General features: G+C 42.3%; 1 protein-coding gene across 1 annotated transcript in view; it reads left to right on the top strand.

The window, feature by feature from the left end:
- The first annotated feature begins 243 nt into the window (after nt 1–243).
- Nucleotides 244–14,790, top strand: part of myh10 (myosin, heavy chain 10, non-muscle) — a 53,356-nt gene continuing 38,809 nt past the window's right edge. The window contains exons 1-3 of the mRNA XM_069665571.1: nt 244–386; nt 3,181–3,564; nt 10,204–10,360. Coding sequence (XP_069521672.1) covers nt 3,220–3,564; nt 10,204–10,360 — 502 coding nt within the window. The 5' untranslated portion in view covers nt 244–386; nt 3,181–3,219. The remainder of the gene's footprint in view (nt 387–3,180; nt 3,565–10,203; nt 10,361–14,790) is intronic.

The following is a 14,790-nucleotide window of genomic DNA, read 5'->3' as shown; positions in this document are numbered from 1 at the left end:
AAATATCTTACAGCCATGTGAAGCCTATGCTCCATCCACCGCTTGGCAGGTGTTGATATGTTGGGCGGCAGTCGTCAACTATCAAAGTTTCGGGATGGAAATTAATTTGAACCAATCGCGCGTAGGCATCAGACTTTGAGAGCCAATCAGATTCCAGATTTGTGTTGTGGGCGTTGCCCTAAAAAAGGAGTGCGGCGGTGCGGTGCATCCTCCCTGCCTGGCCGGCGAGAAAGTTCGGTTGAGAGGGTGCTGGATGGTGGGGGAGTACCACTGATGAGAGAGCGGGCGAAAGAAGGGACTATTTTCGCACGCATTGGAGGATTATTGCATTTATCTATTGAACACTAATAAACGCCGGGGAAGGGTTTCTTCATCTATTGTTTGCGGTAAGTTGAACAGAGAAGCCTGGTCCGGTCATTTTAGTGAGGATGCAAGTGTAACGGCTGTAACGGTTACCGTTAGCTAGCGGATTATTGTGCCATGACTTTTCAATGATGGAGGACCAGCAGCTCTGCTAACGTTAGCCGGCGCCACAGAGGGAACGTGCTACTTGTAACAGTCGGATATGATCTTAAATGCATATTTTGCCATTGGTAATTGTTTTAGAAGTTAAATCTGTAAAAGCTAGCGTGAAACGGGGTGGTCATTGTCCGCTTGCTTTTATCCCCACCCAGACGTCTTTGAGCCACCCACACCCATGATGGGATTCTGCTCAATTCATCTCTAAAACTATCAATTGCATTGGATTTAGACTGATTTGGAATATTTGTTCACCTTGTAATTGTTTTAAGTAACAGAAGTGCCAGTATAGACCCCCAATTGTTGATATTTAGGTGGTTAATCAGAGTCCTTGCAAGCATCTTTTCAAGCGGGTGGGATATGCACAGCACGCCAACTTTAGCTAACGCTTGTAAGCTAACCTAGCCGATGCAGCTGTTTGGCCCAGCCAGGGTAACGTTATCAGTCCACCACGAGCTACTCTCACAGCTAACTGCTTTTTCTTATCCTTCATTTGTTCAAATATAATACCAGAGGTGTAGTATGCGTTGTATCCCCGTGGTGCAGTGCTGAGTGAGGGATGAAAGTTATGCAGGGGATGCAGTGACACGACAGCCAGCGGCCACACTGATCCCCCATCCCCTGACCTGACCCAGATTCGTTTCTAACAAGCGCCTGAGTTAAACATGGGACTTGATTTTAGGTTAAATATCTCCGAGCATCGATCAGCTGATCTTGTCTCAGATTAATAAGAAGCAAGCTCTCTGTCATGGCAAACATTCAGACGTGCATCAGCTGTTGAAGGCATCAAGTGCCAAGTATTACAAAGTGACTCTGCTCTGCTGTTTTCATCTCACTGTGTGGAAGTATGTGCTTATATTAGTGTTGGTGTGATTCAATCCTCTATTGAATGAAAGAGGAAGCATGAAATAACCAGTTATTTTGTAGTAATAGAGAACTGTAACTAATAATTATATTCATTACTGATAAATCGTTGTGTCTATGGCATAACAGAGAATAGTGGAAAATGCCCCTCTGTCTCCTAAACCCCACATCGACATCTTCAGTGTACTTCTTTTGTTTATCCAACACTTTAATTCCCTACAATGTTCAGTATACTATCCAATCCAGACAAAGAAAAGTAGCAAGAGGCTGAAACCTAGAAAATGTTTGATAAATTATCTATCAGTTAACAAAATCTCTAATCATTTTCAGTAAGTTGGTTTTGGTTTTTGGTTCAGAAAACAATAGATATCTGTTGTTATTATTACACAATACAGTCAGGATTTCACTTGGCTATTGAAGAGACTCAAATGGTGAAGTAAGTGAACATGTGGGTTGGAAATGCGTAGGGATGGAGGTGTAAAGGGCTTGAAGCACACAACAGTCTGTGTGGGCCAAACAAGTTCTTCTGTAAAACAAAAAATTGCAAAGCCATAAAGCAAAGGAAAGACAGCAAATAAATCCAACTAAAACACAGAATGCAATGCACATTTTTATTCATTTTAGATGTCTCTCATTTGGTCAGGTCGGACAGGTGCTCCCGTAGCTCTTTCTGTGACTGCTTAATAGATATGATGATTCAGAAGGCTCTACTGTAAATGCTCATTATGACACAAGTCTTGTTTTTTATAATCACTTTTTTTTTTTCTGAACATGAAGCATACACTTACTGAATATGCACAAAGAGATTGCTCATTGTTTTTAGATGAGCAGCATTTTCCCTCTCATAGTACATTGATAAAAGGTTATACATACATTACATCATCAGTCCCTGCTGAGTTATGACAGGAAAGCAGCGACCACAGTGGATAACAGTGATAAGCTGTGACAGAACTCAGTGAAACAGGAATATTTAAAATTGTCACCAAGGCAAACATGAGAAATGAATCCATGTGCTTGTGGAGGTTTTTTGTATTTTATGATGGATTACAGTGAAGTTTTCTTGGCGCCAGCGTTTAGAGGCCATTAGAGAAGCTGCGTCATCCTTTGAGCACTTTACCATCAGCTGTATTGAAAACAGCTTTAATCAATACCTTAACTGAAATGTACAAAATGCTGATCAACAGTCAGAGATTTTGATGTATCCGTTATACCAGGGTAAACAGCTGCATCATTATTACACACAGAGGACGGCATTATAACAGTTAGTCAGGCATTAAATGAGGGATGTCGCAATACAGTCTCAAAGATCAGCTTCAGGGCCTGTCAAGGCATTTTTTAACCAATGGGAGTGGACTAATTGAACTTTATTGAGGCGGACTGTGTATGGTGTTACATCGGGGTGAGCCAACAAAAGATACCTGGCCATGCTGCTGCAAGTGCAACAAAAGCCAATAAAATGATTTAGTTTATGTAATCTGTTCCACAGATGTACAGAGGAAAAAGTTCCTTCATATAGCTCGTGCAACAGATGAACCAAAGCAACAAACACAGTTGGGATTTTTCAAAAGGAGAGAAACATTCCTCTGAATTCAATTTAGGTGCTTCAGTTTCAGTTTGTTAATAACACATGTTCTTTTCCTGCTGTGACAGTACAAACTTTAAAAGTACCCTTTTACAAAACAGTGTTCATCTCTGCTCTATACAGTGAACGATGTGACACAAGTCAGCAGTGTAGCTTTGAATTGTAGAATTTTTATGTTGGTCAGATAAACATGTAACCATCTCTCCTCCCTACAGGTGGCCTAGTGTGTGTACTGCTTCTGGTTTCCAGCAGCAATGTCACAGAGGAGTGGGCAGGAGGACCCGGAGCGGTACCTCTTTGTGGACCGCGCCGTGGTCTACAACCCGGCCGCACAGGCTGACTGGACGGCCAAGAGGCTAGTATGGATCCCATCAGAGCGCAACGGCTTCGAGGCTGCCAGTATTCGAGAGGAACGTGGAGACGAGGTGGTGGTGGAGCTGGCAGAGAACGGGAAGAAAGCGGTGGTCAACAAGGACGACATCCAGAAGATGAACCCTCCAAAGTTCAGCAAAGTGGAGGACATGGCGGAGCTTACCTGTCTAAACGAAGCCTCCGTGCTTCACAACCTCAAAGACCGCTACTACTCTGGCCTCATCTATGTAAGTCATCACCTTCTTCCATACCCAGAAATCAAATTCCTCCAGGAGGTTGATAAAATCAGGAATAAGTTACCTTCAGCGTCTTCAAATAAAAACTGTTGATATTACAATCCTTAACGTAAAATGTACATGCTTTAAAAATCGTTCTGGTCCATTCTAACCAAAACATCTAAATATCTTATGTATTCAAGAGACTAAGAAACATATTTCCTTCAATGAATAAGCCATCGTGTCCTACATAAGCTGCTGATTTCCCCTGAGATTATGACCCACTTAGCGACATGCATTCCTGGAATAGCCCAGACACGGAGCTTGTGGGCCACCTGAGAGCGAGCGAGGAGGCCGGGGCCAAGGGGTTCCCACTTAGAGGCCCGGGCACGAAGAATCAAATGAGCTTTGCTGAACTATGTTTAACTCATGGTGGGTTAGAGTGTGAGAAGGAGGGTTTGTTTCATTATCCAGTCAGAAATATTTTTTCCTAATCAAATCAGAGATAATTTATAAGGTGTTCAGGCTTGTTTGCACGTTTGTGGTTTTCTGCCTGTACCATTTAAAAGTTGCTTTGGAAGCTTTATGGATAAAGTGATGATGAACTGAAGGTAAATGAAGACACTTTTTATTCTTAGTGCTTTTGAGCCTTGATTACATCATCCAGTAGATGAGCTGCCAAACCACCAGCATTATGGCCCTCAGTGGAATAATAATATAAAGACAGGAATGCAAGGTATTCTTTCTCTATGGACCCAAACTGTCTCTGATATTCAGTTTATTTCAAGAGGTTTTCGTGATTGATTATTTCCTTTATTGATTAAGACGACCATCCAGTTAATCAACTGACTTCAATGTATTTTTCTTGATTTATTTACTAATTTGATGATTGTTTAAATAAGGCAAAGAGATTTACAATGCAGAAATGTGAACCAGGAAGGAGAGCGGCGCTGTCCTTTGATTGGTTAAATATTTAACCCTGGTCTCCTGCTGTATTGTAGCTAAATATAACGGTTAACTCCTACATAATTAATGTTGTGTATTTTCGGGTTGTGACCAGGCAAAGTGTAGCAGTGAGAGCTCTGCCATGTGGTCACTGTCTACTGCTGGCTCCCTGCCAAGAGGCTGCTTTGTCTGCTTGTATCTCCTGAGAGCAGAAGTTGTTTGCCGCAAAACTGGATTAATGATGACTTTACCCTCTACATGACCGTGATCTTACACACAGTTTCAAAGAAATATCTTGTAACATGATTTATTATGAATCTCTTCACACCTGCTCACAGAAGTGTATAGTTGCTTTCAGACTCTTATTTGCATGTGCTGTTAAAAACGCTCCCCTTTTCCAAGACAAGCTAAAGCACAATAGAGATCAAGTTCAGTTTCTCTTCTCTAAAAGAACATCTTTGTATTTTTCAGTATTTTCAGAGGGCTTTTAAAAGAAGTGACCCCAGCGTCATCATCTTTGAACTCAGGGAGGTCTGTGCTGAGTCACAACCAAACCGCCTTCACAGAGTTCTTTGTGTTCACTGATAAGTAACAGCTGCCTGCCCCAATAACTGAAATGGTTTTCAGGGTTGGTGTCACAAAAGTGATGCTTAATTAGCAGCCAATTCCTGTTAGCTTTTGAATGTGATTGCTGTTCTGCATTATTACAGACAAACCTTTCATCTGACTCACAGTCCGTTTTTTTTGTGCTGCTAAAACACGTCCACAACTGACAAGCTAATGAACAGGAAGATTTAGAGATTTCAGTTACATGCATGAGGAACTCTGTTTGTCATTTGCTGCAACATTCCCAACTCTGCATGTTTTCCTGTGCGGCTTCTGAGGATTTTGTGACCTTTTAAGTCAGACCAGCAGAGCACAGTGCTGTTATAAAGTCAAGCAGAGGCAGTAGATGTTAAGGCAACGCTTCAGATTTGTTGGTATTAAAACATTAAAGAAAAAAATAACAAGGACTTTATGGACCAATGGGCAATCTTGAACATACACTTATCAGCCATAGCATTACGACCACTGACAGGTCGAGTGAATAACATTGATTATCTTCTTACTATGGCCCCTGTCAGTGGGTAGGATATGTTAGGCACTATGCACTATGGGAAGAAGGCGAACCGGTGGGGGCAATGCAATGCTTCGGACAATGTTCTGTTGGGAAACCATGGGTCCTGCCATTCATGTGGATGTTACTTTGACACGTAGCACCTACCTAAACATTGTTGCAGACCTTCATGGAAGCGGTATTCCCTAATGGCAGTGGCCTCTCTCAGAAGGATAATGTGCCCGGCCACACTGCAAGAATGGTTTGAGGAACACGACAACGAGTTCAAGGTGTTGACTTGGCCTCCAAATTCTCTAGATCTCAATCCAATCGAGCATCTGCGGGATGTGCTGGACAAACAAGTCTGATCCATGGAGGCCCCACCTCGCAACTGACAGGACTTAAAGGATCTGCTGCTAATGTCTTGGTGCCAGATACCTCAGCACACCTTCAGAGGTCTAGTGGAGTCAGTGCCTTGATGGGTCAGGACTGTTTTGGCGGCAAATGGGGGGACCTACACAATATTCGGCAGGTGGTCATAATGTTATGGCTGCTCATTGAGCTGTGAGGGATAAAAAACATCATGCTGGTTAGCATGGTTGACCAAATATGGTTCAACCCAGTGGCTCAGGAGAAAGAAGGCATGATGTCACTGTGATTTATAATTGAAAGCAGGCCACTATATGCTCATCCTTTGTTGCTCTGGTGCTGCTGAGTGTACACCCTGAAGAGGAAGGTCGGCCGCTCCAGGCTGAGAGCTTCATGGGGATACTCATTTGCCTTCATCTGCAGGATGTTTCTCTGTTTTTAAGGCCCGCCTCTTACTGGAGCAATGGCCTCTGTTAACTGCTGAAACATAGTCACAAAATCTATCTTCAAAATCTTAATTTTTTGGTCTCCATTTACATGTTAACCATGACACCGCACAGCCACAGTAATTACGACTAATAGTGGTTATAACTCATTGCAACTCATTGTGGCTCCTTTGCCAGTTGGCTGGTTTTTATCTATGCTGTGTAGAGGTGCAGACTCTCTGCTGACTCACACATCAAACTTGCCTGTTTATACACTAGTAGAGATACACTGCTTTAGGTAGTGCCAAAACATGTCTCCAACTGAAATCCCTTACAGTTTTCTCAAGTCATTTTTTGTAGTTTCTTTACACTGTCTTTGTTGCTTCCCCGGTAGAATCCACTCCACTCAGCTGTCAGAGCTGTTTGAATGAGGTTAGCTCCCTGTGGTAAGCCCCCAAAAAGCACATAGTGATGACAGGTTCATATTTTTAATCAGTGTGAGATTAAGAGCACCTCAAGATTTAGAGCAAACACTGAGTTATGACGGCTTCATGGTCTGTCTGGGAACTACTGGAATTAATTAAAATATCCCGTGTGAGGCATAAACATTTCATCAGTTTGCTGGGAAGTTGACAAAGATACTAGCATGTTTAAGAGTTTAAAAGACAGGATGAAGCCCTGTGATGTCAGAATTTAGAGGCACTAATTCATGCAATCGCAGAGACCCCAGAAAACGTTTCCTCTTTTCTAACTGAGAGAGGCCCTGTTGCTAAGCACTAGTCTCTTCACAGACATTTATTTGGACATTTCCGGAGGGCTGGGAACACTTTCAACTGTGTCAGAGTTCTCCTCTTTTAAGCATAGTGTCTCTGGGTTGTGGGTTTAAAGCTCAAACTCATTTATCACTTCAATATAACCTTCATTATGTACTTAACGAGTGATATGTAGTTCAGCTGTCTACGGAGCTACAAAGGACTACAGAATGTCTTAGTTGACTACAAGCCGTTAGTTGAAGCATTTAGTCAACTAGAAAGTATTCATTTAATTAACTTAATATATATTATTATTTAAGCTGCCTTTAAATGACAATGCTAACAGCAGAGGCTGTGATACGAATGACCAGCACAGAGAACATTTGGTTCATTTCTTTAGCTCAGTTGAATATTGCGTCCCCGCAGCTTTGTTTGTTTTGGCTGAATAAATTGGCTTTAGCCTGGCTCGTAGATGCTAACTAGCTAACTAACTAGTGAATAATAACCGTAGACCTTAATGTTGCAGAACATTACAGCTGCTTTATTCACTCAGTGCAGTAAACATGTGGCCCTTTTCAAAACCACTCGACGTGAACCTGAGCTTATCTGCACACTTTCTGCTGACTGCTGAAACTAAACAACACATGGGAAACATCCACGTACTTATCTTAACACACAGGACACAGGACTGCCAACCAATGAAAACTTGGTCGACGGAGAATCTCCTCATTGACTAATGTTCGGTTGACTATTTGGGCTCCTTTCTGGCAGAAACATTGTTGAGTGAGGTTGTACTTTTCCTGAGGCTCGACAACCATTTGGGTAAACTGCATTTTAAGAAAAAACAAACAACAACACTCCGGCTGGCTGGTGTCTTGTTTTGCCTGCTTTTTTAGGGGTCCAATCCTTGCCCTCAGAGCCCCCCTAATCCCCCAAATACCCCCTGGTTTCCATCGTCAAGGGCAGCCAGCTGAGTCATCCCTCTCCCCGCTACCCGTGGCCCACGCTGGGTCAGGAGCGCTGATCTGTCTGCTTGGCGCTGTGCCCACCACAGGGGGCTGGGGAAGGGGTTATTATGGCAGCAGCAGCCCCGTAGAACATCCTGAGCCGCATGAAGGTGGTTACAAATAGCAAGGTGTGAATGTCACAAGTGTTGGTGAACAATGTTGCTGCCGGTGACAAATCTGTATGCGGCGAGGTCGAGAACAGAGCTGTGTCTAAAGCATCCGTGCACACTGTAGAGGTGGGGAGGGGGATTTCATGGCCATCTGGTAAAAAAAACACACACTCCAAAAAATTGTGGGCCACGACACCAAATTACCACTCCTCGTGACATCCCTCAAACGAGTGCATGTAATTGTCTGAGAGGGTTAAAATGTTTGCCCAATTTTACTAACTTTTGGCTTGCTAATTACAATCATTTGAATTTATACAAAAACCTTTATTTAAATGAAGGTTGGAACAACATGGAATAAATCAATTCAGAACTATTATGTTGAGATTCATGTGTTCACTTTCATAACATAACATGACAATGTGACTTTTGGCTCCACAGTATCAGACTATAGTTATGTGTTGTGTATGTGTGATGGTCTGGTCTTAACCTACAGCCAGGTGACAGTTGTGATGTGTTTGTCAGAGGTCCACAGCATGCTTTGGTCATGTCACCATTGTTCCAGGTCAGCAGTCGGGTTAGCAGGCCTTGGGGCCTCATAGCAGCTCACAGGCCGCCACAGACAACTTAATCAAAAGAATGTGGCTTTAAACTGAGCCGAGCACTCAGAGCAGAAAGGTGTGAAAAGGGAGAGAGGCAGGAAAGGAAAGTTAGTACAACTAATACAGGATGATGAGGATGAGAGAGAGGAATAGAGTGGTCTATTTTGACGTGATGGTTGAGGTTAATTTAAAGCATGGTCATGGCTGGATAGACGGCTGTAATTTATTCACCCAAAAAGTTTTTGCTGGTATGATGATTTTTGATCCCAGTCCCTAATCCCACAGACTTTACTGTACACTGTGTGTCCCATACACTCCTGAGTTAATGGATTCTTCCAGCAGCAGCAGACATATCAGGGATTAACCCTGTCTTGGCCTGTCTGTCTGCATTATACAGCTGAGGGACCTATATACTGTGTGGATTAAAGAATATCTGTCGTCAGCCGAACACTGTCTGGGTACATTTTCCACCGGTTTAATATGAAGAAAAAGAGGAGATGGAGAATTTCCACATGTGAGGAGGATAAGTGAGTGGAGTAGGAATCTTAAATACTGTAGGATACTTGGCAGCGAGCCAGCCGTCTGCAGCCGTGCACAGTTTTCTGGCATGATCCCTGTTTTCATAATCTGCACTGCACAATGGGCCTCATGCAAGAACCACTCGTACAAACAGATTTGTTCAGAAGTGGCACGCAGTGTTCGGGGGATTTAAGAGAATTTGTGGCATTCACCAAGTTTGACGTAATTTCTCTTTGGTATGAACGAGCGGTCAGACCGATATCATGAGTCATGTGCAGGCTGACTGAATTTAACCACAGGGCAAAATGTCAGTGTCACCCTCTGTTGCACCCTACAGTGTCAGTTCACACTTTACCTACTGTTCGCTTTAATAAAAATGTCAGTGACTGTCATGTCCACTTTACTGCCTCTAATATGAATCATAGAAAAACTTTAACATAAAAAAGTAAGAGAAGTTTAGGATAGAATTATAAATGCAAAAATGTTAGAGTAGGTAGAGCAGGCGCCCCATTTAAAGAGACGAAGCCCTTGACACATCAGCTGTGGGTTCTACTCCAACTCACGGTCCCTTGGTGCATGTCATCCTGTCAATCTTCAGCTGTCCGATCCAATAAAGTCGAAAAGGCCAAAGAGATTAGTAGTAAAGATTAGAAGTCTTACTCAGCATACTCAGTGTATAATATAATGAACCTCCTCCTCATACATCATTTTAAACCAATGACAGTGCAAAAAGTCCCTATTGTTCTTATTCACCGTGCTAATATTATATGAACAGGTGATATTATGGTTTCTGTGTGATGAACAGTCAACCATTTTTTTCTTTTTGCAGACATACTCTGGTCTCTTCTGCGTGGTCATAAATCCCTACAAAAACCTGCCCATCTACTCAGACAACATCATCGAGATGTACAGGGGCAAAAAGAGACACGAAATGCCCCCTCACATCTACGCCATCTCAGAGTCTGCGTACAGATGCATGCTGCAAGGTAAGTCTGAAACCCCTTTCCCGCCGAAATTAGCCGTTGATGCGGGTTTTTCAGACCCGGGAAGACCCGCTTATAAATGCAGTTGCAGTCAGCTTATAAAGGGTAGTGATACCAGGAAGTCTCTCTCACCTTAAATAATGCCTTAGCTCTGACATTCAACATTTTTGCTTAACTTTACCCGTTACTTCTTCAGGTTTCATTTTTTGGAGTTAAAGTGACCAATAATCAAGTTTTATTTCATGTCTGAGCCTTAGATCTAAAGGCAGAACGATGTCTTCAAAGATCCTTGCCTGGTAGTTGGCAACTTTCCAGGCTCTATGGGCAGTGACTAACTGGGATCAGACCAGCGAGAACAGAGAGGGTGACCCCATTGTGCTCGACAATAGGTCCTTTGTGTGATTGCGAAGGCCGACCAGTGGGGGTGGTGACAAACTGGACAGTCTGTCAGTCATTTTAGGCTTTGCTCTCCACATGTTGGTACACAGAGGAAGTTTTGGTCGTGTCAACAAGTAGCCTGATGATAACTTTGTCCTCTTTACACAACAAGTACAATCATAAATCAAAACGGCAAGACATTTTTTTTATTCATATCTCTATTTGTTGTAGTTTAACTTTCTCAGCTGTGGGCCAAAGATGCTTAATTGAATAGTATTATTTCCTGACCTCTGATTGTGTACCAGAACAAAAACATAGTTTCAGTAGTAGCTCGGCTGCAGCTGTTGCGGAGCTTTGCCAACCTGTCATTTAATCCCATTAGTTTTTGTTGTCACCTCCTCTCTTCTTCACACCCTGTGTTCACTACACACTGTGTTTCTACATGAGTGGACATAACTGCATGGGGGGCAGGGCGGGGAAACCTGTCAATTACAATTGCGTTGAATCCAACATATGTCTGCGTTTATTATATATGTTGAAGCAATGACCTCTGCCCCCGAGCTGTTCAGAGTGCTGCGTGTATTCACTGTATATCTCAGACTACAGCAGCCTGGCCTCCAATTTTTAATGCACTGCTACTCCAACCCATTTCCAGCCGTGGTCGTATAAGAATTAAGAGTGTTGTGGTTGAAAAGGAGGTTTGTAGGTTGGAGATTAGTGGAGGCCAGCTGCTGTTCAGCTGTGGCCCTGAGCATTTCAACAACCTGGTTAATAAAAGTGAATTTCCAGCCGTAAAGATTATCAATGTGGGTTTTTCTCTTCTTCTTTAAGTGGGCAATGAAGTCACTAAAAGACAAACACAATGGCTGATATAATCACCGTGCTAAGATGATACTGATAGGAGCTGGCGATATAGATGCATTTGTTTATCAGGGTGGTGGTTTCGTGTGGCTGTAATTATATAAATCGATTTACAGTTCATAGATAAAATAAGCGTACAGGAATTTTTTTGGCTCATTCAGCAAAATAGATACCAGACAAATCAAGATAATCAATCATTTTGATGGAAAGATTGTGCAAATATGAATCATTATTGACCTTAAGCATATGCCCTAGAGTTTCCTACAATCGTGCTGTATAGTACCACTACTATTTATTGTTTAATCTATTAGCTGATAAGCAACTCATGATTAAATCGATGGGTAATTCAAGTCCTCGACCAAGACAACATGCCAAACATTCAGTCTTATTTCTGTTTTCTATGTAAGTTCCTTATCTTTGGGTTTTCTTTGGACAAAGCTATTTGCTGAAGTCTCACCGCTCTCTTAAAATTTCAACAACCATTTTTAACTCACATTTATAAAGCAGAATTTTTGTAGTGTTGCAACCCATGTCCCGATAAACATTAAGGGCCTGTGTCCTCTAAGGGCGGTGTTTATTTTCTATACAAAAACAATATAGTTCAGCGTTTACGCTGTAGAAACGCCGCGAAACACTGCTGTGCTCATCAATGCCACTTCTCCCTCACCAACCAATCAAAATCAGGAAGCGGTGGGACCTCTGATATAAACTTTGTAAACAACAATGGCGGAGGAGAAGCTAATCCTTTAATTTTTTCAAAGGTATAATTTCCAGGTGTAGGGCTGCTGTTAATGACAGGACATGATTCCTTTCCATTGTTTTACATTTTCTTTGTAAAATTTCCATGAATAAATTGAATATAAACAGATTAATTTAAAACAGACTTAACGGTCACTACCAACAGTGCCGCCAGACAACTTTTGTAAGCTAGCAACAGTAAGCGCTGGTAAGACGTGCTCTGAAACTGAGGTTGTGGGCACAGTCAGCGCGAAAAGCGCCCTAAATAGACAGGATGTTTCTCGTTACAGGTCTACATATTGGCCATCCCAATCCTGTTATCTCACATGGTTTCATTAAATCTCAGTCATTAATATCAGACTTTTGACACCTCATGTTTAGACTCTGCGATGTCAGTTGCCATATGAACAACAAAGTACACTTGAGGCAGATAATTTGTTGCCTCTGATTTATGACCTTTGGAGCTGAACACGTAGGCGAATCATATTTACGGCTGAAGGGCGTCCAAACCTCGCAGGGATCTGTTAATTACCTCCGCCTTGCTGTGAAGCCAGTCACTGCTCAGATGGGAGGTTAAATGAGGTGTTACCCAACAAAGACGGGGTGTGTGAGCAGACCCTCTACAGCTCTTTGCACATCTGTCATTGATTACCGCTCCAGATATTTTACATAATTGCCCTTGCTGCCTAGCCAATGTGAACTCACTGACGTACGAGAAGCTAATTTTATCAGATCTGGAAATGTGTTGTAAGGAAGTGCTGACGCTTGCTTGAATAAAAACATCTGTTAAAGGACCGGTCATGACCACATTGCAATGGATTCCAACAGTGGACGTGCATCAACAGCTCGAAAGTGTCCCTAGGTAAAGTTATGAAACAGGGGGTCTTTGTTCCACTGGAAAGACCCCCCTTCTTGAGCCTCTCCCTGGTGTTTAATCAGGGTGTTAGGTCAAGTCCAGCTCGATCCATCTCTTCATAGTGAGGTTATCCCAAAGCACTGTCCAGGTCCATTTCAACAATGAACAAAGCAGCCCATCTCTCATGTCAGCAGCATATTGATGAAAGATTAAGTGACCTGTTTGAACAATTCAAATTTTCTGTTTATTGTACAGGGTAATCTGTTCTGTCAGGGGTGTTATAATGTTAGCAAATGAGTTCAGGAATGTTTAATATGGCACTGCTACAGGCTCAGCAACTGTGGCCCACCTGGCACCAATGAGGTCTATAACAAACAGTAATGGCTCTGATGCCCTTTTGAACCCCGGCTTGAACCTTCTCCTAGGCACACCAGAGCACTGTAAACTGACCGACCGACCGTTTTACTTACATTAGCTCGATTTACTTACATTTACATACTCCAAGCACATTCCAATAAAATTTAACATCTGTCCTGTGACATCTGTTTGACCTTTAATGGATCCAAAATGGAGGTACACACATCTGTTAGCCATGACCAAAGATAGAAAGCCTGTTTTGATAGTGTGCAAGGATGATAAGTGTGCTGAACATCCAGTTAGCATGTCCCTTCTGTTTGTTAGAATTAAGCTTTTCATCTGATAAAGACGCCCCACAAAATTCTAAGTTGTTGTGATTGCTGGAGTCCACTAAAGTTGCTTATTGTCCCCCTTTGAAATGCTCAGATGTTGATCTACAGAGTAAATACCGTCTCGTTGTTGTCACCCTGCATGAAATGATGTCTGGTGGACTTTGTATTGTATGAGTCTCGCTCGTAAAGTCGCAGATACGTCTTAACTTTCCCTTAGTGGCTGTTTTCTTTGCATCAGAAACTGGAAAGAAGATGGAAGTATCAGACAAGCATTTATTTATACAATAATATGAGCGAGAGAAGATTTATGTCTCTGCTGTCTTTCTTGTTACTCTCTTCTCTCTTAAATATATCAACTTCACTATGTTCTTTTTTCCCTTTGGTGCTCAATGGTTTTCCGTTGGCTTGCCACACTCCCTGTCACCTCTGATTTATTTTTCACCTGCTGTATTAAAATAATCTGATTTCCTTAACGATTTTCTTGACAAGTTTGTTAGCTTCATGGCATGGATACCCGGAATAAAAATCTAAATCCTGTTGTCAGTGTTGGTCAAACACAGTTAATCTGTCTATTCGATTTCATGACAGACTTTCCTTCTCTGAAATGCTCCACGTAGGAAACAAAATACCCTGGATCTCCACCGAGTTTGTTTCCATTTGTAGGTCTTTGGCTGAACAATCAGCCCCATTTGTGCCCTAAAATGGATGGGTAAAACGACTGACTGCTTCAACTTTTAAGATCTAAATGACAGATTCCTCTGCGACTGTGTCCAATCCCTTTTGATCCATTGTAAATAGTTTTCTTGTGTTTGGAAGGTGCAGAAAGATCAGTCCTGAGTTCCTGCCCCCCCAAGCCTCCTTTTTAATAGACAGTAAAGCGCCTTTGGCACCCTGTTAAAGTTTAACTGCTC

The sequence above is a fragment of the Semicossyphus pulcher genome, unplaced genomic scaffold, assembly GCF_022749685.1.
Source record: "Semicossyphus pulcher isolate SPU_LCO1_2020_fin unplaced genomic scaffold, fSemPul1.0.p SCAF_17, whole genome shotgun sequence".
Classification (NCBI taxonomy): domain Eukaryota; kingdom Metazoa; phylum Chordata; class Actinopteri; order Labriformes; family Labridae; genus Semicossyphus; species Semicossyphus pulcher.
This window is presented reverse-complemented; position numbering and strand designations above follow the sequence as displayed.